Source organism: Patagioenas fasciata, chromosome 4 (assembly GCF_037038585.1).
Source record: "Patagioenas fasciata isolate bPatFas1 chromosome 4, bPatFas1.hap1, whole genome shotgun sequence".
Lineage (NCBI taxonomy): Eukaryota > Metazoa > Chordata > Aves > Columbiformes > Columbidae > Patagioenas > Patagioenas fasciata.
Window position 1 is genome coordinate 79,682,026 of NC_092523.1, and position 24,720 is coordinate 79,706,745.

The following is a 24,720-nucleotide window of genomic DNA, read 5'->3' on the forward strand; positions in this document are numbered from 1 at the left end:
CTTGCCTCGCTTCAAACTTGCGACTGCTAGTTTATTTTTTCAAGGTTCAGATGAATTATTAAATTTTAATGTGATGGATTTAACATTACCATAATCAGCAAAGCCTGTATGCAGGAAGAAATCTGACCCAGAAAAGACTCACAAAATGCTTTTCAATAAAAACATCTGAAAGTGGTGGTGGTGTTTTGTGCAAGAGGGATGCAAATGTGCTCTCTGGTAATGTTTTTTTACACTGAGATATCAGAAGTTTGGATTATTTTTCCCACACAAAGAAATCTCAAGGCTTAGGAAGCACAGCTGTTAAGACTCTAACATAAGTTTGTTTTACAGTCAGAGCAAACTAAAATCCCTTAAAGGTTAATTACGACTGAATTTAAAATACTGTTAGCAGTCCGAGTTGTGTATGATGTAGTGGAGGGGGAGATTGGCTGATGTATAATGTATATAATGTAGTGGAGGGGAGGGGGAGATTGGCTGATGTATAACGTCTATAATGTAGTGGAGGGGAGGGGGAGAATGGCTGATGTTTACAGAGAAGTTGTGAATGAAGTGGCTTTCTATAACCTTATCAAGAAAAGGATCAGGATAGAGTCTGTTATCTGCACTGCAGCGGAGAATATTCTTTAAAATCCAGGTAATAATATTCCCCCCCTCATCTTACCCTTATTTCCTTTTGAACAGATTTCAGGATATATTAAAAATGTGTTCTCACTCATCTTGAAATAATCCAGTTCTAAGTCTGGGATGAACCATTGTGTTATGAAGGAAAAATAATTTGCAAGAGCAGAAATGCTATCCAGAAGCGACTAAAAAGATTTATTGAAAATGTGAAGGCAGACTCACTTGATCATGGGTCTTACAATCCCATTTTATCCTTACTTCTTGCATTTTAGGTTATGAACACCAAGCTAAAAGATCTGTAGTTTATCTGTTTAAACTTCTTGTAAGTTTTCATGGCTGATTTTTTATTTTCGTGTGAGTACATTATCTTTCTGCAATGAATTCATTGATGTTTCGGGACTGCTGTTGAAAGGTGACAAAGACTACAAAAGTTGGATTGTGGTTGGCGTGGCCAGTTGCTGAGCGGGGAGCAGGATATCTCAGTGAAAGAAATCCAGACTTTAACCTTATTCCTTACCCTTTGCAACAGGGGATTTGCACACTACACTTTCCTCGGTCTTCACCAGCATCCTGAAACTAAGACAGGATTTGAGGAGCAGCCAGCAGCATATTATTCTCAAAGTAAACAAGAAATAACAACTTATACTTTCAAAGCTATATAGAAGTTCTGATTGCCTAACGTCCATTTGTAGGTGCTCAAGTCACCTGATGTTGTATTTTGCCCCTTGAATCAGCTGTTTATCCTGATTTGATTGTGGATTAGCACAAGTAAAGTGATGGTAAGGATGTTGAAATGCCAGGTTGTCTCCAGAGAAGGAGCCTCCACAGCCTCTCTGGGCAGCCTATTCCAGGGCTCTGGTACCTCAAAGTACAGAAGTTTCTCCTCATATCCAAATGGAACCTCCGGTGTTTCAGTCTGTGCCCGTTGCCCCTCATCCTGTCATTGGGCACCACTGAACAGAGTCTGGTCCATCCTCTGGACTCTCACCCTGGAGATATTTATAAGCATTGGTAAGCTTCCCTCTCAACCTTCTCTTCTCCAGGCTGAACAGCTCCAGCTCTCAGTCTTTTCTCATCAGAAAGATGCTCCAGACCCCTGATCATCTTTGCAGCTCTGCGCTGGGCTCCCTCCGCTAATTCCTTGTGCTTCTTAAACCGGGGAGCCCAGAACTGGACCCAGTGCTCCAAATGCAGCCTCACCAGTGCAGAGTAGAGGGGGAGGATTCACCTCCCTTGACCTGCCAGTCACACTCTTAATGCACCCCAGGTACCATTGGCTTCTTGGTGACTCATGGTCAACCTGTTGTCCACCAGAACTCCCAGGTCCTTCTCTGCAGAGCTGCTTTCCAGCAGCTCAGCACCAACCTGTACTGGTGCCTGGGGTGGTTCATCCCCAAGTGCAGGACCCTACACTTGCCCTTGTTGAATTTCATCAGGTTCTTCTCCGCCCAGTCCAGCTTGTCCAGGTCTCGCTGGATGGCAGCGCAGCCTCTGGTTTGTCAGCCCTTCCTCCCAGTTTGGGATCATCAGCAAACATTCGGAGGGTCTCTTCATCCAGGTCATTGACGAACAGGTTAAACAAGACTATTTTCAAGTTCTTCCTGGCTAAGGAATATATGAATGTCATCCATGGTAATTTGACATATCCTATAGGCTTTACTTGTATGTGTATATATTGTAGAAATTGTATTTCTGTTCAAAGAATAATCCATTCAGACTGACTCGGAGGTGAACTCAGCAATTCATACGCTCATCTTCTGGCTCTGAGATAACAGCCCTTTCTCCAGCAGCTAACTCTGTGTATTAAATAGTCCCTAAGTGTACAAGAATAAGGTCCATTTGCGAGGATAATTAAGTGCATATTGACCCAGTCCAGCACATGCGATTCTTCCAAGCGTAGCATGGAAAAAAGAGCCACATTGGTAACTTCAGTCCTGAGGCTATTGTAACAAATGTGGTGCAGTGTCAAGAGAGAAGATTTTAATCCTTTATTCAGTTTGTTTGCCAGTATTAGTATTCGACCCTGTGGAGCTAAATGTTCCGTGCCGTTTTCTTCCCCTTCGTGTTTCAATATAACAATTTTCATGAGAAGCATGTTTCTTACTTAACAGCATTATGGAGAGTAGTGTACTGGTTATTTTCAGTCTCAAAGTGTGCCTGGAAATTTAGACATTTTTCAAGTGATTTTCTAATGCATTTTCATTCTGCTGTATTTTAAAATCCATGGTTGAGAGACTGGAGGGTCTCACTACATATTTTGTTTGAACAGGTGGCATCAGGACCACATAGACTTACATTTTCACTGAATTAAAAGCAGGCTTTTGCAAAATCTAATACAGTTTCATTTGTCTGTATACACCTATCAATAATATCTGTTGACATATAGATTGCTACAGGTATTTATTGATGCATAGATCAATATATCAATAAAAAGCAGTAGCATTGTCACTGAGGCGTGCAACCTAGCTAATGCAGGACTTGATGCAGGGAAACCGTATCAAGGAAGAGATGCAACATCTCCCCAAAAAGATAACTTGACAAGCTTTTTGTCTTTGAAGGTGGTGAAGAAGAACGTAGCATAAAAGATGAATAGCTAAGAAGATTGTTTTGAAATGTTCCGAATATTAGAAACTTGGGAGATACTGATCATTTTTTTTTGTCCATTTATTAATGATGTTTAGTACTTTTCTGAGAAAGAATACTTGTGGTTATTAAAAATCTATTACCTTTAACGTGAAGCCCAGAAGTTGGCCCAATAAGTGAAATATGCTCGGGGCACATCCAGAGGGAACACACACTGTAAATGTTCCCATTGAGATGAATGGTGGTTGCAAAATAAAACATTACTCACTGTGAGTAAGAGCCATATGATACGGGACAACAGGTCTGGCACTAAAATATGGTTTTGTATTTTTAGGGGAATGTATTCTCGCATGTGGGTTTCTGGGCTTTGCCTGCACCTGTTGTGCGCGCAGAATATTCCTCCAAAATAAAAAAATGAAGTATTTGCACGGTTTAGTATTAGATATTCGTATGTAAATAGATATCACTCTTTACCATCCCATTACCTGATTTACATCTGTAAACACAGGTTAACTGCATGTGTAGTTTTGCCAGTGGCAAATTGAGTATTTTGAAAATGAGCCTTGGGTGCGCTCTGGGGAATTCTGTTGCAAACCCGCGTTGTTTCTTCTTTCAAGATCTCAACTCTGTTAGAGACCCGATATAGACGCTTAAGTCTGCTTTATTTCACAAGATAATTCTTCAGAATTACAGACCTAATCATTATTAATTCTTTTTATATTTATTGATTGCATTAACATTAATCATGATAAACACCTTTGGAATTAATGTGGATGTCATTGTCGCTGCCTGATGTAACTCAGCCCTCATTAACAGGACTCTTAATTACAAGGTGTTATTTCTTGCATAGACAACTCAATGGCTTTTACGGAAGAGAGGGGAGAAAGTGTGTATAAACTGCTTGGTTTTGAAAATATTTTGCTACTTATAAGACTAGGTTTTAAAAACAAAAACCACCAAAGTTACATAAGGTTGTTGTTTATATCTCATATCTCTTAAAACGCAAAAGCAACTCAGATTTTGCTTGGACAAGTTGATGTACATAATCATATTCAGTTGTCTTCAAAAGTTGACAGCGAGCCGGAGCTGTTATTTCTTGAGGTTTTCTCTGTATAATGCAAAGATGCTATAAACGGAGCTGTTGTGCTAGACTTTGAGTGCTTGTCTCCTTGGGTGGTCATGTTAATTCGGTAGCTGGAATCGGTTCCAAATGTTCCTCAGAGGGCCCGGGGTGGCTCGTGTTTCCAAGGGATAAATCATTTCTGGGCAAGGTGGGCAGGGCAGCCTTCCAGCTTTCACCACAAGACAGCTCAACATGGATAGAGAATGAATCTCAGGTCTGAATTACTCAATGTGCAAAATTTTATCCGTATGTCGCTTGATGGAACCTGTTGGGTTTGGGAGCAAAACAATCAACAGGATGATTTTTATCGATGTATATTTTTTTTAAGGCTACAAAGAAGAGACGGACATCTAAAAACATGTGTAGACGTCCTTTTCTATCAGTTCAATGGGTGCAAAGGCACCGCACAGAAACTGAGGCATTGGGGGGGAGAGTTCCTGCTTTGGGGAATTCACTACCAAACCATCTCATGGTTTAGCATCTCACGCCTTCTCATACAGAGCAGCTTTGAGAAAATTTGGATAAATAGCTACTTGAGTCATTATTTACTAAAGAGAATGCTAGTGAGCAACAAACACTTATTCGACAGGAATGTAATGGCAGGGATTAACGTCAGGCAGATGTGCCAGGGGAGGGTCAGTTGGACATGGTTCTTCACCCAGAGGTGCTGGACACTGACCAGGCTCCCCAGGGAGGTGTCACGGCCCCAACCTGACAGTGTTCAAGGAGAGACTGGACAATGTCCTCAGACACACGGGGTGACCTGTGGGGTTGTCAATGCAGGGACAGGAGTTGGATTGATGATCCTTGACGTTCCAACTCAGGACATTGGATGATCCTATAGGTGCTATGCGCTAAATCTTTCTCACCCTGCATCTCGCTGTGTTTCCTTCCAGCCTGTGACCTGATGAACCAAGGCATCCTGGCCCTCGTCAGCTCCATCGGCTGCACGTCCGCGGGATCCCTGCAGTCGCTGGCGGACGCCATGCACATCCCTCACCTCTTCATCCAGCGCTCCACGGCCGGAACGCCCAGGAGCGGCTGCGGGCTCACCAGGAGCACCCGAAATGACGACTACACCCTCTCTGTCCGCCCCCCTGTCTACTTAAACGACGTCATCTTGAGGGTGGTCACGGAATACGCCTGGCAGAAATTCATTATTTTTTACGACATTGACTACGGTAAGTATTTATTTAGCGGGGTGATTTTTTTTGTCGAATCCATAATTCTGTTGAAGGCAGTCACATTACTTCTTTATGGTCTTCCAATAGATTATGTTTTGCTTGTGAACGTTTATGGTTCTGTCAGCATTTCGCGGCACCTCAGAGAAATCTATTTCTAAAATCCATCAATGTCTACCGGTTTATTTGATAATTTCTTTGTCAGAGTTAGCTGATAAATTGAGAACTTTTCTGCCTTTGTATTCTGCCGGTTCTAATGAAGCATAAACGTTTTTAGCAGGCTCTCTTGTTTTTCGGACCGTAGAAATATAAGATGACAATTCAAGAAGCAACGAGTAAGATTTTATGTTCTGCAGAATTGTTTATTGCGTGATGAATCTGTCCTGTTTGTTGGCGTATATTCGATGGCCAGAAGCTGAAGCGGTGGTGAATGTAGGTCAGGGGCCTTGGCAAGAACAAGCTGCTATTCATAAACGTGAAACTTGCAGCAAGAACTTCTGTAGAGTGAAGAACTTGAGGAGGAGGGCCTGGAGAAGGCAATGTTCCTTCTCTTTTGAGGTCTTTTTTTTGTTCCTGAAAGGTGCTGAATTGACGGTTGTTACGTGATGGAGTGAGTGCGACACAGACGGCAGCATCTCAAGACTGTGCCATCCAACTCAGTCATTCAACCATGTTCAGTACCGATATTTTTTGTGGCTCAAGAGGAGAGCTGGATAGATTTCTCTAATATAGGTGCATTATCTAACTAACTTTATGATCTTTTTTCCGATGGAAAATTGCTTTGGAACCAGAGCTGTTTTCTTGAGGTGCATCCATTATTCATTAATAGTCATGACCGGTTTGGATGAACGTTTAAAAACTTATTTCAAAGTTAAATCTTTAAGTTATGGAAAAATGCTCACTTCAGCGATTTGCTGTGAATAATATCTGGTTCATTCGGGTCAGGTGTTATCGATTTTTGTTCCCTAGCTACATAATAAATTCTTAAATTAGAATGATAGAAAATGATGAATAGGAGAACTATTTATAACAAAGCAGCACCTAAAAGCGCTAGCCAGAGGATGAGACACATGCAGACAGACCCAGAAAGCTTGCAGCAAAGAGTATTTTTGCTCGTGTTTGCTGAGGTTGTGCATTAAGTACCTATGAAGAAGACCATAATCTTGCCAGCTTAAAGTTATCTTTGCATGTATTTTTGAGTTTAAAACCCTTGAACAAATTTTATAATTAATGTTTTTGAATAATAATATTCATAAATAGTAGTTTTAAATTTTTCAAGTGTTATTGAGAATGCAGGTCAGCACGTCACCTTGTCTGTGATTTCTGGGTAAGAATCTCATTGTGATGTGACTTCTGTAGCACAAATGACTGTCTGCATGGAATAAGTTTCTCACCAGTAGCTCATTCAGTGACACATCAGCCCCAGCTGTGGCAGATATGGAAGATAGGACTTGTGGAAAAGAAAGATGTGATTTGGGACAGCCAGCATGGCTTCACTAAGGGCAAATTGTGCATGACGAGTGGTGTTCCATGCGGGTCGGTATCGAGACCAACGCTATTTCACTTTAAACCTTTTAACACTTCTGCTCTATGAATGCTGGAAGATTCAAGTCTACTTGAAGGCTCTTTACCAACAGAGACAGTTAAAGTCTTCAAAGGAATCAGTTCTTTCATTAAGTCATACCCAGCTGGGTGTTGAAGAAGTGATGTAGAAATGCATTTCTGACGTAACTGGCATCTAAGTTTTTAATTGATATTTTTTCCGAAGTAAAATTGCAGGTAGCCTGACTATTCCACCACAAAAGACACCTTGATAATAATAAAGTATTTTACTGCTGTTGACTTGAATAAGTAGTGAAAGCTTTTAGTAAAGCTGTAGCCTCTTGTCTCAGTGGTAGAGCCTTGCTGGTAACAAGTGTGATGGGAACACACAGGAACAGTTAATGAGTGAGGAGGTGAAAAACCAGAAGATTGTAGCTTGCACAGACTTTAGGTGATGTTGTTTGCATTTCCTATACCACAACTGCATCTTTGCCTTTAGTGTATAAATTCAGATGAATTTGAGCAAATCAGAATGAGTTGACTTTTTCCCTCATCCCTGCTCTCGGCTGCAATGATCTGGATCAAAGTCCCAGTGAAAACACTGCAGTCAGTCCCCTTGTATTCACTGTGCTTTGTTCCTTGAGCTAAAATAAGATGCAGAAAATTTCAAGTCATTTGCAGAGGAAAACAAAGGAGTCATTAGAGATCTGAATGTGTGAGCTCAGACTATATAAGCAGAGTAGTTGACCTGGAATCTCAGCATATTGTTGGTCAACAAGGCTCAAGCTTTTGTGATTCACATCCTATTCTTCACGCAGTTTAGGGTTCTCTGTATTTTCCAGGAGCGCGTAGGTACTTTTCTGTAGTCGTAAATTCTTCATGAAGAAACCAAGAACATAAATGTGAATTTTGAGCAATTTACAGTGCGGCTATTTCTGCATTTCAAAAATGAAAGGGAGGAAGTGTAGCTGTTTGAAAACATTTATTTTTAACATTCTGTTGGTGCCAAAGCAGACGGAAAGATTCTGCACTTTATCCAGGAAGGATGGGGGAATAGGATTGTGTCTGGAGAATGAGTTTTGTCTTATTTCCTATTCTCTTTTGTAGTCATGGCAGTAATATTTTAAAACCCTTCTACATTTTATAGTAGAAAAGAAAAAGGTTATACTCCACTACTCTGTCCAAACCTTGTGTTTTCAACCTCATGTGCCTCCGATATAATCACTGTTGATTTTTTCAATATTTACTGATTCCAGGACTTGAGATATCTTTACTTACAGTTCTTCGACCTTCCTACTAATACTATGTATATTTAGCAATGGATACACAGGGATTTCAGATGATTTGTGCGCAGGAGAGGATGGAGTTAGTGGAGCTTGCTGTGTTTTAAGAGGGGAGATTCCCAGTGTCTCCTTTAAAACCAGTGTAGAGTAAGTAATTCCATTGACACTTGCCTGCAAGCACAGTTTCCAGGAATGGTGCCCAGTGACGAAGATGTGCTCGAAACCATAACATTTTCAGATCATTTAAAGTTTTAATGCAAGTTTAATAAAGATTCATAAAAGAATCATGCTCTCTTTAATCGATTGCAAATGCTTATAATTACCCCGAGGCTGTTTTCAGCTGCCTGATGACTATAATATTCTCAAGTCAGTCTCCAGACAGTCTTAAAACTGTTTATTACTCATCTGGCTCTTTGCCAGCTTCCCGTGCTCATTTACTTCACTGTGCCTCAATAAACGTATAATTAATTCAAGCTTATTATTGAACTTTTTTTTTTTCCATTAGTATTTATTATGTCAACCAGATAAGGAAAGGAACATGTATTTTTCATCTGTGTAACTTTAATGAGTCAATTATAGTGCAAGTCAGCAGCTGTTGGTGAGAACTTTGGTAGCAACTTGCTTTTGCTGATTGACATTACCACTGGAAATTGAATATATATTTTGATTGACACTAAAATTATTCAACTTCTGAGATAACTGTTCTGTAAAATTCCTCTAGTGGAACAGGAACCACGCTTCTGCTTTTTAATCATGGAGTAGCTGGGGAAATGCATTTCAGGAGCTATAAGTGAATATGTAGAAAGGTAAGAGAGGGTTTACCACTTGCCCGTGTTGTTGCCTTGAAGGATGGGACGGATAAAGTATATGAAGGTTTGGCCTGAGAGTCATCTGTGTTATTAAGTAAGGAAGACCAGATGTTTTATTTTATCTAGAATGTCAGTGCTGAGGTTAAAATAAAACTGTAGATGTTCTTTTAATATCTACATAATGGGTAATTGCTTTAAATGAGGTGATATCTCAAGGGTTTGCAGAGACACGAGATTTCTTTTGTATATGCGCAGTCTGCAAGTAGCAGAAGAAAAGTGACTTATTTTAAGAATATTTGAATACCTGAGCTTCATAATGATCTCCATTACAGTTTGCTAAGTATTTCTCACCTCTCAACACATCTTTTTTGAATATCTTCTGAGAATTATTAAAATTGAGTTTGTAAACTGATATTTTGGCAGCTAAGTAAGTGAACGGTTATCAAACGAGGGAACTACTGGACAAAGTACTTTCCATATTGAATGGAAGAAATGATACCACCATTGGCAAAAAGGGCATAAGTTAGGTGTAATAACATCATAAACGTCAGGTAGGATCATAAAACTCTCAGACAGAAGTTCTATTTTCCATTTAACCAGTCAAGAAGAAGAGGAGGCAGAGAGACAGGAAAAAGCTAGAAAACATGTATTACATCATTTCTAAATCTTAGCTTATCAGCATTGCTTTCATAGGATTTAAGTATAATTTTTCAAGTTTGGCGTGATTTTTAACAAGAGAATAGGTGCTGCACATAAACAGCTCTAGGCTCTAAGCCATGATCATCTTGGGAGGCACAAGCCAAGGAAAACCGATTTCTTTGCAAGAGGTCGATTTACTCCTTGAAGCATTTTGGAAATCTCTAATGCAAACTGTGGTCAAAAGGAAATGGAATGAAGAGGTAGGAAGCAGGTTACACAGTCAGAAGTTATAGAATATATTCTCTATTGCCTTGTCATCCTCCTCAAGTGAGAGGTGATCACAATCTCTCTCCCTTTCTATTTTTGAGAAGCCGAGGTAGCAGTTGATACCCTAAAGGATTAGTTCTAGCTTCAATTTTATTTATCTTTTTTATCCTTTTTTTCCACCGCCCTCTTTCTTTCCAGTTAAAAACCTGAGAAACTGAAAGGGAAAATCTTGTGTCAATCACCAGTAGGGTTGGAGACGGAAGCCTTGCAGGAGACTGCAAAAGTTAATGTCTCTCCCTCAACATTAATTCAGCTACTTAAGACTATTGATTTTTCTTATTTAAAGGCTAATCTCTAATAATTGATATATGACATGAAAAAATAAGTAGCCCATGTAAGCCACATTTTGGGTGATCCTTTAAAATAAGGATTACGTAGACATTGCGGTAGTGCTGCAGATGATCTGGAGTTTCCTTATAATGAGTTTGAAGTACTGCTCTACTCTCTGAAGCTGGATCACCCAGCTGAATTAGTTCAGGTAACTGCTCCTTTGCAGTTCCCAAATGCTAATATGACCCGAATGACGTGGATTTGTTTGGTTTTTTACTTTGGAGGTTCACTGAATTACATATAAGCTGGCTAATGAGAGGGAATCCCACTGCTGGGAATGCGGGATGAAGGACTGTTACTGAATCATGATGCTGAATTGTTGTTTTCTTCCGTCTACATCTTAACCATGTTAATAAATATCGACACGTGCACAGGATGCGAACACTTTGCTCAAGGCTTTAAGCGGGATGGTGCCTGGAGCTGCACATCTCCCTGGCGTGCTGTGCAGTTCCATAAGTAATATTTGCCGTCATTGCGTAAGGAAGAACCACTGTGCTAGACTTAGAAAGCTTTCTTGATAAGAATTCAAACAGTGTCATTTGTTACACAGTGGCTTTTCTCATCAACTGGACGAATAGAGTGGTCTTTTCTGTAAATCAGACAGTAAACATTTATGATGGGTGCATTCACCGTTACTGCAACAGCTGGATCGGTTGGTATTTATCATCTGCATGCTATGAGGAGAATATTCTCAGGTCTAAAATGATATCAGAGGGAGGATAATACGACAACTGTAAACCAGGTTTGAGATAACAAGGCGCTCGCTCAGCAGTTTGGTTATTTAGGTTGAATACAGTGACAGAGGTGGATGGATTAATTAATTACCATTGGTGAATAGCGCCATCTTTCTCTTCTCCTGGTCATAGCATGACATTATTTTATTTTTTTCTTTTAGGAACTTTGCATCTACTCCTAACTTGTAGATTTCTCCTTTTTAATAAGGGTATAAGATGTGCTTAGCACATGAGTTGTTTATTTTGTACAGCTTCTACCATCTTCAGTGCATATATGAACACATACTGGTTTTCCTGTCTGAGATGCCTGAACTGTAGCATATTTTTTCCTAGGGTATCCTAGAATTCCCCAAGATGTTTTAGGGACTTGCTCCCTCTGAAACTGTTGCTCTGCATAGAATCAGAGATGCTGAAGGAACCTTACAGAGGGCCAGAGAGAATAAACTGAGAGAAACATCTGATCCAGTGATAAAAAAGCCTTGGTGGAAGGATCACTTCTATATCTATATATCTATATATATTAAGATCAGGTCTTGCAAGTCTTGTTATTATTATTATGTAAAACTTCTTATTCCATGTTTATCGTACATACAGTGTAGAGACCCCAATGAAAAGAGAGCAACAACACATTCCCTCCTGTTATCTGTCATCAGGGGAAGCTGCGGACCTTAAATCCTCCTGATTTCCCAGCAGCACTGGTTCCTTTTCCCTTTCGCCCGGCTCCACACAATGCTTTCCATTAAATGGTGCTATTATTTGTGTTGGGTGAGGTCTGAGTGTTCCTGCTGGGTTGGTTATTTAAGGAGATTTAGGTATAGGACCTCTGAAATCAGCCGTGCTTCTGGTTCGAAAGATAACGTTTGATGACGTTTCTTTCTATTATGATTTCTAGCTTGCTTTAAGCCTATGGCTGATGCTGAATATCTGACTGCAGAATGTTCCGATGGTCTTGTGCATCTGTGTAGAGTGGAAGTGATGGTTGTACAGGGAAAAACCAGAAAACATAATACTAATAGTGACACTGAGCTGGGAGAGGAGATAGCAACGTTGGCTCTACCGTTGCTCTTTGTGGCACAACCTTGGCTTTCATCACTAGGGAGGATAATTAATACTACTGTTAATGGGCAGCTCTTCTGCATTTCTGGAAATGACTGTGGCCCATCTCATTGAAATAGAAAATAGAAATGCATCTCCTGGCTGGGCAACAGGTTGGCTGGCAAATTGAGGGCGAGAAACACCTGTGTTCCAGACACCAGCAGCCCCGTGTCTGGGCAGCAGAGCCATCTGTGCCACAGGTCGCTTGGCAGATCTTGCTGCAGAAGGAATTGATCTGTCAGAAAGCCGATTCCACAGCGCGGTGTGGATACGTGCCATTCGCAGACAGTCCACGCAGGAAAGATAATGCTGTCCATTCAGGGGCAGCATCTGTTCTTTGGTGTACGCCTGGAATATGGTCATTGCTAGCGACTTGCTGCTGAAATATTGGAAACCCCATGATTTAAATAGCATTTAAATAGCAGGGTGTTTTAATGTGCTGTCTGCTGTTGCACAGCAGCAGGTGAGCATCACCAGTACCTCCATTCTTCTACTGGGTAAGCTGGTGTGTAAGCAAAGCCTTGTAGTTATTTTTGTGTTGTATCGATGCCAAAGGCAGAACTAGTACAGAAGTTTTATACCACCTTGTTTGGTATCCTTTCCATTAGTATGGTGCCGTTTTCCTAAAAGCATACCACACAGATACCATATTTTGGCACGATCACCCTAATAATTGTAGAACTGTAGGATAATACTGGACCTCTGTCCCTTTTGTCCTCTCATCTGGTGAAGATTCAATATAATTGTTTCGTTGTTTATGTTTGCAGATATTTGTGGCAGCAAACAAAGCCATTTGATCCCATAATCTGGCTTCTGGGACAACACAGATTAGACAGAATATCAGCCAATAACCCCCGTGTGTTCAGAAATTCAGGTCAAGTGAAATGATGTTCTTGTTTTGAAAGGACAAATAAAACTTGGATTCCTGCTTACCCTGTTCTGGTGTCAGAGAAGAATATATGGATTTAGGCGATAGAATTCAAGTGTTGAAAAAGTTTTTCATAGCCTAGGTAACTTTTTCCCCCCAGTATTTTCATAGTGTATGTGGATCCCTTCTACACATGTTCCTTGCACTTTCATCATTTTCACTCCAACTGGTCAGTTTTTTCCAGTTTTTTTTTTTTTTCAATTTTTCTGGATTACAGAATCCCAGAATGTGAGGGGTTGAAGGGACCTGGAAAGCTCATCCAGTGCAATCCCCCCATGGAGCAGGAACACCCAGCTGAGGTTCCACAGGAAGGTGTCCAGGCGGGTTTGAATGTCTGCAGAGAAGGAGACTCCACAACCTCCCTGGGCAGCCTGGGCCAGGCTCTGACACCCTTACCGGGAACAAGTTTGTTCTCATATTTAAATGGAACCTCCTGTGTTCCAGTTTGCACCCATTGCCCCTTGTCCTATCATTGGTTGTCACCGAGAAGAGCCTGGCTCCATCCTCCTGACACTGCCCCTTTCCATATTGATGCCCATGAATGAGTCCCCCCTCAGTCTCCTCTTCTCCAGCTCCAGAGCGCCAGCTCCCTCAGCCTTTCCTCACACGGGAGATGCTCCACTCCCTTCAGCATCTTGGTGGCTGCGCTGGACTCTCTGCAGCAGTTCCCTGTCCTTCTGGAGCTGAGGGGCCACAACTGGACACAATATTCCAGCTGTGGTCTCCCCAGGGCAGAGCAGAGGGGCAGGAGAACCTCTCTGACCTACTGACCACCCCCTTCTAACCCACCCCAGGTACCATTGGCCTTCCTGGCCACAAGGGCCCAGTGCTGGCTCATGGTCACCCTGCTGTCCCCAGGACCCCCAGGTCCCTTTCCCCTACACTGCTCTCTAATAGGTCATTCCCCAACTTACACTGGAGCCTGGGGTTGAGTAACTCTTAGGTACTTTAGAATGAAGGGGTTAAGGTGAAATTATTTTATCATTTGCGTAAAACCTAGGCATATTTGTAGCAGTTCAAGTCTTGTTGCTTCTTAAATTGATATTTAAAGTGCCAAAAAAAAAAAACCACCAAACAACACACAACCTAACATCTCTGATTAGACTGAATTTAATTTTCTTGATTTAGATATTAAATAGAAGCTGTAATTAGTAGCTGCTTCTCTTACGGAATTTTATTTTTAGGGCAAGCCTGTATTTTTTTTAAGTTTCAACTATTCTTCAAGTGTTTAGTAATCTATTATTTCACCAGTGTCTGAAGAATGGGCTGAGTGCCTAGAATAACCTCCATGCCTAAAATGCCATTTCTTCCCAGGTCATGGTATTTTAGAACTCAGTTCACTGATCAGGATAGTCTAAGACTAACTCTGTTGAATTGGTTTTGGGGCTGTTTATTCATGGTTATTTCTTTGTAATTTGAAGTATCGTGTGGTGCCGGAGGAGGATGGTGATGTGTAACGCTCTCTAGTTAGTGCATCTCTGCTGGGGACAGAGTGTTTTCTCTGCCCTGGAGACTGAACTTTGTTTTCCTTACGCTGCTGTTGTAGCCAAAAATATGCAGATCAAAGTGTGAATGTCTAAGCCTCGTATTTCCTTGATAGAGCTGCTGGACTTGTGTGGAACCCAGAACTTCTCAACTATCCTATTTTGCCGTAGCGTGAAGTCAAATACTTCAGAGTGTTAATATAATTATATTAATATTTGTCAATTTGTTTTCTAATGGTTGGCTATGTGTGGCCGTTCTTTCTCCTGTTATAGTACTTTAAGAGACGCCATGGAATATTAAGTAAAAGCTTACAGGGGTCTACCTGACACCAAACAAAGCGTTTCAGTGAGATGAACTGAACAGTTGTGTCTTTTTTCCACTTACAGATTAACGTCTTGTTTGGCTTTTGGTTTTTCCCAGATATCCGTGGCATACAAGAGTTTTTGGACAAAATCTCCCAGCAGGGAATGGATGTAGCGTTGCAAAAAGTAGAAAATAACATCAATAAAATGATCACAGGACTCTTTGCCACTATGCGGATAGAAGAGCTGAATCGCTACCGGGATACCCTGAGACGAGCTATTCTTATCATGAACCCTTCGACGGCCAAATCATTCCTAACAGAGGTATGTGTTTGTCACTCGTAACTTGTTTTGTTGACCCAGATTGCAGCTGTTTGTCAAAGCATTCGCTTTATTTGACTTCGTAAAAACAATCACACGAAGCAAACAAAAAGACCTCAACTCAAAATTTAAATATTCTCTCTTCAAAGGTTGTCGTGCGAGGGTGTTTTTTCATCCTCATAAATGTGCAGACACAACAGCTTAACTACATTCTGCATGAGCAAAGGCATTTAGGAATTATGCAGAAGAATTATCCCTCCAAGTTGTCTTTGCAGCTCGTGGATATTGTATTGCTATTGCCTTTCTCATTGTGTCCCGCACTAAAACATCTTTATGACTGACAGCTTAATTATTATTTAGGTATCTACGATATGTGTTTGCAAATCAAATGCGTTTACTCGATTGGCATTTCATTTTTTATGGATAATAATGTTCAATAATGATCTGGTTTGTACCGCTGAGTAAGTAGTAAGGTAATGGAGTTTATAAAGGATTGGATCTGAATGCGGAATTTAAGATGATAGGCTAAAGCTATGCTTATGTATTTAAACAAAAACTGCAAAGGACAGAATTTGCAAGGAGCTCCTCAGGATTTAGAGGTAGAACATTTCCATATTGCATTGGGCTGGGACATGTAATGTTTCAAAATGTGTGTCGTGGTTCTTTTTACACAGCACTGTGCTGTTTCAAATGTGGTTTTTACATGTGTTTGTACTCTTCATCATCAACCTGTAGTTAAAAACATATTTGTTTTCTGCTCCGTAGAAATACAGTTTCTCCGCAATAATTTATCTTTGGATCTATTTGTAACTCGCGTTACTTTTATACTTTCCTGTTCCCTAGGTCTTCAGAAATTGAGGCTTAAAAACGAACTCTGCCTATGTAGTCTCAAGCGAATGTCTTTTAGGAATGCTAGAAGAAGCCTTGCTTGTTTCCTTTTGATTTGTTTTGCCTTTTATTTTCCTTTGACCGGGCATTGTGCCGTCCTCATTGGGCGTTTTAGGTTGTTCTGCATTGTTTCCATCGCTCAAGTCACAAATGTTGTGTTTTTCAATAAGTGGCGTTGGAGGATATTTTACATTAGAAACAGAAAGCAGCAGCATTGAGGGCTCTAAGTACAACTTGGTGAAACGAAACTTCTGCCTTGTTCCTAAAGGGAGACACTCTTTTTAAATAATACGCTTTCATTATCATTTATTTTTACACACTCGAGCATAGTAACAAAGTCATTGTCATCTTTTGTAGTTGCTGTGTGTGTTGCCAAGAAAGTAGACGGTTTATTTTAGAGTTTGCACTTGGGTGTTGGCCACTTAAAAACCACCAAAAACCAGCTAAACCAAACCCACGATCCCCCTCCCATCCCCGAAACAAAAAATAACCCAACCAAATAAAAAATACTCCCAATGTTTCTCCTTTCTTGGAGACTAAGACTATCAGGAAAGGTCATTTTCTTGTTTTGGGAGTGGGGTTCGAAGAGACTCTCACATCAGGCACTATGTTACAGGTACTGCCAACACAACAGATTAGTAGTAGTAGTAGTAGTAGCAGTATTTATTATAGAGTACAACGTGTGGCTGGTAACACTGACAGCAAGGTCCTCTGAATAGGAGGAGTGGCTCCAATAGGAGTTTGGTTACTGATGCACTTGGTTTCTGTGGGTGGTGGGGAATGAACTGCACAAGTGTTCTCCAACACCCATCGTCGGTGCAAGGTTCTGGGATGGCTTTGCTGATACATAATATAAACTGACATTTTGCAGTTGAACCGGCAGCTGCGCTATATAGGGAAACAAGTTATAAAGCCTATGGGTTAAGATATTTGTATACAATTTGAGTGTGAACGTGCTTATTCCAAAGAGTGTGCCTTGTGTGTAATCGGTTTAACTTGGAAATTCAGTTTAACCTAGTGAATTTAGCATGTAAACCTTACAAAGTGAATAAGAATCAGCTGCGTATGCAGGAAAGAGGTTTTTCCTGGCCAAGAGATGCTCTTGGCTGCCTCTGTCCCCAGACCTCGCGTAGTCTGTGGTGCTCGGTCCCTTCTTAGATGAGGGGTTTGGCTGAAGCCCCTCATTGTTCAGCTGAGAAGAGGGTTCATTCACTCTGCAACAGCTGGAGCAAGCGGGGGCTTGATTACTATGCAAGTAACAACTTTTCCAGGGTAAATAGACACTGGCCTGTGTAAATAGGCAGTCTGTACATTAGAGATTCCTCGTGGAAGAATTTATCTTTGTTCTGACTCTTCGGAATTCTTATTTTTGATTAAGAACGTTCTTGACGGGTGGGTTTTGGTCGGTTTTCTTTTCGTTGTGGTGTGTGTTTGTTTTTTCTTAAAGGAGCGTTGCTTTTTTGTGTTAGATCCCTTCTTTCTCGCCAGCTTTTTGTATCTCTGGAGCTTGCAGAGATGAGATCCATACTTACACACCTAAGAAGATGGAGATGAAGACGCAGGTATCACAGCACTTCTCCTTACTGGCTAAAGGTTTAACACCAGCTTTCGTGGTTACTGAAAAGCACCTCAGAACCAACCGTCTCGTACTAAAATTGCTGTGCTATTTGAGAGCGTTGGTGATTGATATCAACTGTGTGCCGCTTTTCTGCTTTTTATTTTGAGTGTTTTGGGTTTTTTTTGCGTTCTTCTGATTTGTGATGAACTTGTAGGATGTGAAAAGCCACCTATGGGAAAAGGAATAGGATGGCCTTGCCAGCTCAGCATGAGAGAAAAATCCAGGGTCAAGTGACAGAGAACAAAAGTAGAAGGAAGAAAAAAAATCACCTGGTGCTTTAGCAAAAGAGCAGGGACTTCGTGGACCAAGAAAGTCTCCATCACCATCTCAGCCTTGAAACCACTCCTATGTTGAGCTCGTCTTGCAAAGCCAGGGCTTGTAAATCCAGGTGTGAGGAGGAACAGGCCAGGTAACTCAGGTTGCAGCAGAGATTCTGGAGGATAACAAAGCAAGTTGGGGAAGCCAGGTGTCAAATTGCTCTCGGTACATCCCTGCTATAGCTTTTTCTGTTTAGCTAAGGAAGCTACTTTGTCAGCTGTGTGCAGGAATCTGGATGTGGTGTTCTGTGCAGAGACTCCAGGAGCTGATAACGAGACTTTTCAGATATAGAGGAAAATTATGCTGTTGTGAGGGCTTGACAGTCACAAGCCATCAATGCAGTGAGCGTTGTCAGTTCCCAGAGTGGACAGAACGCTGCTCTTCAGCTCAATGTACACTATATGCTTTGGATAATTAAAAAATATGAGCTTTTTATTAGTCCAGAGGCTCCGTCCTGCAGTGAACTTGAAGCTACTGAGCAACTCTTAAGATTCATTACAATTTCACAAGTGATTTCTCACAAATATTTATGAAAACTATAGCTAAAACTGTGTGTTTGAGAGAAATGAAGAGGCGCTTTAGTGATTAAGTAGTGAGTAGGAGGTGTATTATGTGCTTTATGGGAATCTCTTAATATTCGTGGTTGTGCAGACAACTGTTCGGTTATGCTTTCCTAGCAATACATTCCTGTTACTCTCCATGGCTTTTACGATCTCAGCCACTGACATTCTCTTCTTTGGGTTCTTACTGGATATGCTGTTTTCTGCAATAAAGCAAATAACTGAGGGGCTGACCTCCCATGGCCCTTAAAAGATGTGTTATAATAATTCTTTTCTTCTGTCTGTATTGTTTGTTCTCTGTCCTGCTTTCTTATATTGCTCTCATAGTTGATTATGTTCTCCTGTTGTTACAGCAGCGATTTTAATTGGATCTGATAGTCCTGGTTACTGCTTATCTTTCCTCCCTATAAACACTTCTGTTGCGTTCCTCTTGAGAGACAAATGTCTTCCCATAGAGAGCAAATTGCTTCAGCCAGACAAACAGGAAATAAATTTTAAAATAATAATAATAATGAAACCGACCTGTTATATACACATTGGTAGAGACAGTCGGTGTATTAAAGTGTGTATTTTCCACGGAACTGAGGGAGGCTGATTCATGTAGGTGTTATAAAAGGCTCACTCCGAGCATCTGCAAAGCTGCCACCCAGATGAGTCTTTTTGGAATAAAATGAATAAAACGGCATCTAGGGAGGATTAACTTAAAGTGGAGGTAAGATCTGACACAGCTCGAATTCAAGTCTTGCTTCCAAAGTCATGTTGTCTGATGGGCAGAGCTGTTCTGCCTCCTCCCTCCTCACTAGTAAATACATATGTGTGTATATATATATAAAGTGCATTAGTGCAAGTATAGCAAATGCATTAGCTAAACCTCTCTTTCCCTACAATGTCACTGTTTTTCTAGCTGCCATGAAAATTTGGTGTTGAATGTTTCTAAGCCTTGAAGTATAATTAATTGACTCGCAATCAATTAATATCTAAATCGGTTTGTCCATCTGTTGGACTGAAATGAGGAGAACTAATAGTCATTATTTCTTCTATTTTAAGATTTTTCCCTGTGGCACTGGTGAAACGATCTCATTAGTTTGCCCTGAAGTAAAGAGAGTAGTTTATACACAGCCTTTATAAAGATACTGAGTTCGCTTATGAAATTTGGCTCAGCAGGGTCTCCCATGTTGTTTTCAGTAGTTTTATTCTGACTAATTTTCTGCTGCATAAGCTTCAGTCATCTTCCTGCCAATCTAAATTATTTCTTTTGAAAATTGGTCAACCAAATTGGATAATTATCTGCAAATAGATTAACAGCACATTAATAAAAATGCGTAGTACACCATTAGAAACAATTGCTATAATGATGGGTACCTCAGCATCAGCTTTTGTGGATGCTTCCTGATCAGCAGTGATACTTTTGAGGACGATTGTAAGATGATTTGTTCTATTTTGGAAGTGTTTAGCAGACAGGAGCTGAATTTGTGGTCTCCACAGAGTATAAGAAGTTGTGGACTGCTGATACCAAAAGCTGATTTTAGCTTTAGGCAATATTAGTTTCTCACTAGTTTTCCTAGTTAGGACATGTATTATTTAGCTTATAAATGGTCCCAGAAGATTTTATTTTATTTTTTTGTCCCCGATGCTCTGGTTTCAAATGGAGAATTAATGACTGTGATTCATCTCAGAATTTCCATAAATAAAGTGAATAGCTGCTTCTGGTGATTGTGAGAATAGGTGTGAAAAGTATCGCTTAGATTTTGTAAAAACACATTATCTATTGGTTTCCTATGTCATCTCCACCAAAGGCCCTATCTCCTGATGCATTTTGGAGGGTTCACTCATATTATGTCTACTTACAAGTGACTACACAGCACTACTAAAGCTGACAAGAAAACCAAATTATGCAGTGAAATAAACCCAGAGACCTCTCTAATTTTTGCTCTTGGAAATGCTGATTACACAAGAACTAAAGGATGTGTGTGTGTTAGACTGAAGTGCTTTTGGGATGCTGGTAACGCTGAACCTCCTGAGACCAGATGACCGTTCAAGGTCCATTCCAACCCAAACCATTCCCTGATCCTATGGTTCTCTGAAGTCTGAGAAGTGATACCATACTCAGTACTGTTAGGGCTTCTGAAAACAAACTTCAGAACCACAGGGGATTATCTGAAGACAGATAAATATTTTTATCTTACAGAAGTTGCTGTATTTCAGAGCAAACAACGAACGTGAAGCAGTAGGAATTGATGCTGTCAGCACAAATTGATTTAAGAAGCAGTGGCTGGGCACGAAAACACAAAGAGAAAGAACAAGAGGAGAAGGAAATTTGCGGGATGATACCATTTGCCTGCTGTGTTAGAAGAGGGAAGAAGTGTGTTTTGTTTGGTCTTTTGTGCTTTATGTGGCTCTGGAGCCAGCATTCCTGAGGACTTAGATGCATGCAAGTTCAGAAGTGATTAGATGGAGAGAGAGATTTTTGTCAGCTTTCTTTAGGAATTCGGTAAATGAAGTGGCCGTAAAGTGGTTCACATAAGAGATCCATTTAGTTATAAAGGGGCTCCTTTGAACTCATCCTTGGGTAGCTGGAGATGGGCCACAAGCAGGGAAGGAGGCTGATTGACATGATGTGACTGGATTCTGTGGGATTCCAGTGGAGAAAACCAAAACCCCGCAGTTTACTACATGTGTTATTCACCGTTTTTACATCAAGCAAGAAGCAAGATGCACTCTGAGAGAGGAAAAAGGGGGAAGTGGGTTATTCAAGCTTTCTTCATTTTCAGTCAACCAATGATGAAAACAGCTTCCCACAAGCTCTAATTGGAACAGACTTTTGAAAATAACATACTTGTCGTTTTGAGACACTCTGAGGAATGAAAACTTTTCACGTGTGATCTCCTTCAAACAGAGTTCATGTTTGATTTACCTGGATACGTATAAACAAAGCAAGATAACGCGTCCTGGGAGCCCTCGCAGCTTTCAGAGTTGGATATATTTTTCAAAAATAAGCACTCTAGCGCTGAAATTTTCCTCTCTCAGGAGTTCGGGGGCTGTTGGGTCTACAGAGAGCACTGCAGCTGGGGCCATGGTGTCTCCAACCCCAGGTGATGACATGGGAGAGATGTATGTTGGGGAAACCTCATGGTGCTTTGGGTCAGAATTTTCCAGGTGGTTTGATGTCCCGTCAAGGCAAAATATAACTTTCCATCTCTTCAGCTGTTCAAATTGATGTGAGCCCTTCAAACCTGAGCTGTACGGTAGTTCTAGTCCCCTCCAGAGTGTGCCTCGGTGTGTCAGTCTGGTGATAAACCACTCTGTGGTTTATAACATGTTTGAGTCACTTTTGCCTTCTCAATGAAGGTCTGTTTTGGAGACTCAGTCTCAGCTGAAGTGAGATGGTAATCTGGAGGGTGGGTGCTGCATGCTCAGCTCTTTCTCAATATCTGACACTCACCAACCGGTTAAAATGTCCACTTAAAATGAATAAATTACAGCACAACCCATATCCCCTGTTAATTCTTTGGTGCGTCCTCACGTTAGCAATGTAAATGTGGATCTGATTTGTCTAGCTTTGATTTTTTTTTTTTTTTTAACAGTTTGCCTGAATTTTAGGAAGCGGAAATTAATAATTATAAAATAAAAACATGTTTTATATATGTCCTGTCTTACATGTATTTGTCAAACACATACATAAGCCAAAAACTGTGCTTGTAGCGCAGAAATCATGCCAGCAGTACGTTGCTGTTGTAATCAGTATTTAAGGAATAATGCTCGTGGTTTCTGTTCTGTAAATTAGTTAAATATGGGGAAAAATGCATTGACTTTAAGAGCTGAGATCCTGAGTTAAGCCAGCTAAGACTATTTTATTTACCATCAAAAACTGTCAGGTGTCCTGTGGTCTGTGGTTCCAAGACAGTCGGGCAGAGAACCCAAGGGCCTGGGCTCTGAAATCTCTTTCATAGAATTTCAAACCTCTTGGGTTTCATTGCAAGCTGAGATAAACCCAGATCTTCAAATGCCTACATCCTCTGCAGAGTTACGTGACCTTTTTTCATGCTGCTGTTCTCCTGACTGGCTTTTAAATTTACTTCCAAGCCGAGTTCTTTACATTTCAGCCCGGTGTATTGCGGTCATGGGTCTCTCATTACAGAGAGGACGTTACTGTCTTTGCTGTTAAGTCATCCACATTAGGGCATCTAAGTATCTGTGTTGCCAACTGCTAAGTTTGGGCTGAAAGTACTTTTTCATTGTTCGTTTCATCAATCTTCATTTTAATCTTGTTTAGATGGTGGCTGCCAGCCTGCCATTACTGAGGATCCTAATTAGGCTTGCAACTGTGAATCCGAGCAGACTGTCAAGCCGGCGTTCAAAGCAGATGCAGAAAGCCAAGTGCTGTCTTCAGACGGGTTGGCAGGCTTATGTGGGGTAAAGTGCAGGTGGATCCACTGCACGTACACTGAACGGGGTGAGAGATCACACAGAAACCCAGAATGTCAGGGATTGAAGGGACCTGGAAAGCTCATCCAGTGCAATCCCCCCATGGAGCAGGAACACCCAGCTGAGGTTCCACAGGAAGGGGTCCAGGCGGGTTTGAATGTCTGCAGAGAAGGAGACTCCACAGCCTCCCTGGGCAGCCTGGGCCAGGCTCTGACACCCTCACCAGGAAGAAGCTTCTTCTCAAATTTAAGCGGAACCTCCTGTGTTCCAGTTTGCACCCGTGGCCCCTTGTTCTATCATTTTTTGTCACCGACAAGAGCCTGGCTCCATCCTCCTGACACTCACTCTTTCCATATTGATCCCCAGGAATGAGTCCCCCCTCAGTCTCCTCTTGTCCAGCTCCAGAGCCCCAGCTCCCTCAGCCTTTCCTCACACGGGAGATGCTCCACTCCCTCCAGCATCTTGGTGGCTGCGCTGGACTCTCTGCAGCAGTTCCCTGTCCTTCTGGAACTGAGGGGCCACAACTGGACACAAGATTCCAGGTGTGGTCTCCCCAGGGCAGAGCAGAGGGGCAGGAGAACCTCTCTGACCTACTGACCACCCCCTTCTAACCCACCCCAGGTACCATTGGCTTCCTGGCCACAAGGGCCCAGTGCTGGCTCATGGTCACCCTGCTGTCCCCAGAACCCCCAGGTCCCTTTCCCCTACACTGCTCTCTAATAGGTCATTCCCCAGCTTACACTGGAACCTGGGGTTGTTCCTGCCCAGATTCCAGACTCTACACTTACCCTCGTTCTATTTCATTAAATTTTTCCCCACTGAACTCTCCAGCCCTGATCCCATGATGGTGCTGCCACCTTCCCTTCCCAGCTGTCTGATCGCCCCCAGAGCGTCTGAAAAGACAAACTCCTCAGGCTGTATTTCCTACCTTTGCTATTACCCCTGGAGGTGAGCCATGGGAAACGGGGTAAACCGCCTCCATAGACTGCTGACACATCCAAAAATCAGCGCCATCATTGGGCTTCTGTCCATTTTCAGAGGGAAACAATCAACTGAATAAATATGAAATTGCCTGAAGTCTAAAGGTGAACTGATATGTGGGAGGCAGGATGCTAATATCTGATTTCTCACACCAATTTTGCCACAAGCAAATTTACATATAATCTATGTAGGTTTATGTACTAATAATACAGAAGTTCACTGAAAGAACTAGTAATGAAATATAGGGCCAGTTCTGATAAGAGATACTTTTATTTGTGCTGAATTTCTTTTCCAGTCTGGAGATCTGGGAGAGATGAGTTGAGATTTGTTTTCAAAAAACAGTATTAAGAATATACGAAATTAACCAAACTATTTTGAATCCAAAACTACAACTTCATCCCACCTTGTTATTTCTGTTTACTCTCCTTGTTATATCAACCGGAGGAGAGGCTTCACAATGTGTTTTCTGTATGTCTATCAGTGCAGTGATATTCCCTGAGGTACAACTGGTAGTGTTTGCTCAAGGAAATTTGTGTTGTGTTTGTACAAGACAAAAAAGTTACGTGTTCTCCAGACTTGATGCTTCCAATGTGTGTTACAAAATATAGGGAAAAGAGGTATGTCTGA

The 24,720-nt window shown here is 41.3% G+C and overlaps 1 protein-coding gene across 9 annotated transcripts in view; it reads left to right on the plus strand.

Annotated features, from left to right (window-relative positions):
- GRID2 (glutamate ionotropic receptor delta type subunit 2) overlaps positions 1–24,720 on the plus strand; it is a 554,341-nt gene that overhangs the window by 314,741 nt on the left and 214,880 nt on the right. For all 9 annotated transcript variants that reach the window (XR_011738959.1, XR_011738960.1, XR_011738961.1 and 6 more), the window contains exons 3-4: positions 5,224–5,508; positions 15,101–15,306. Coding sequence is in view for 4 of the 9 variants with exons in the window: in XM_065837720.2 (XP_065693792.1) it covers positions 5,224–5,508; positions 15,101–15,306 (491 nt within the window). In the remaining 5 variants the exon portion in view is untranslated. The remainder of the gene's footprint in view (positions 1–5,223; positions 5,509–15,100; positions 15,307–24,720) is intronic.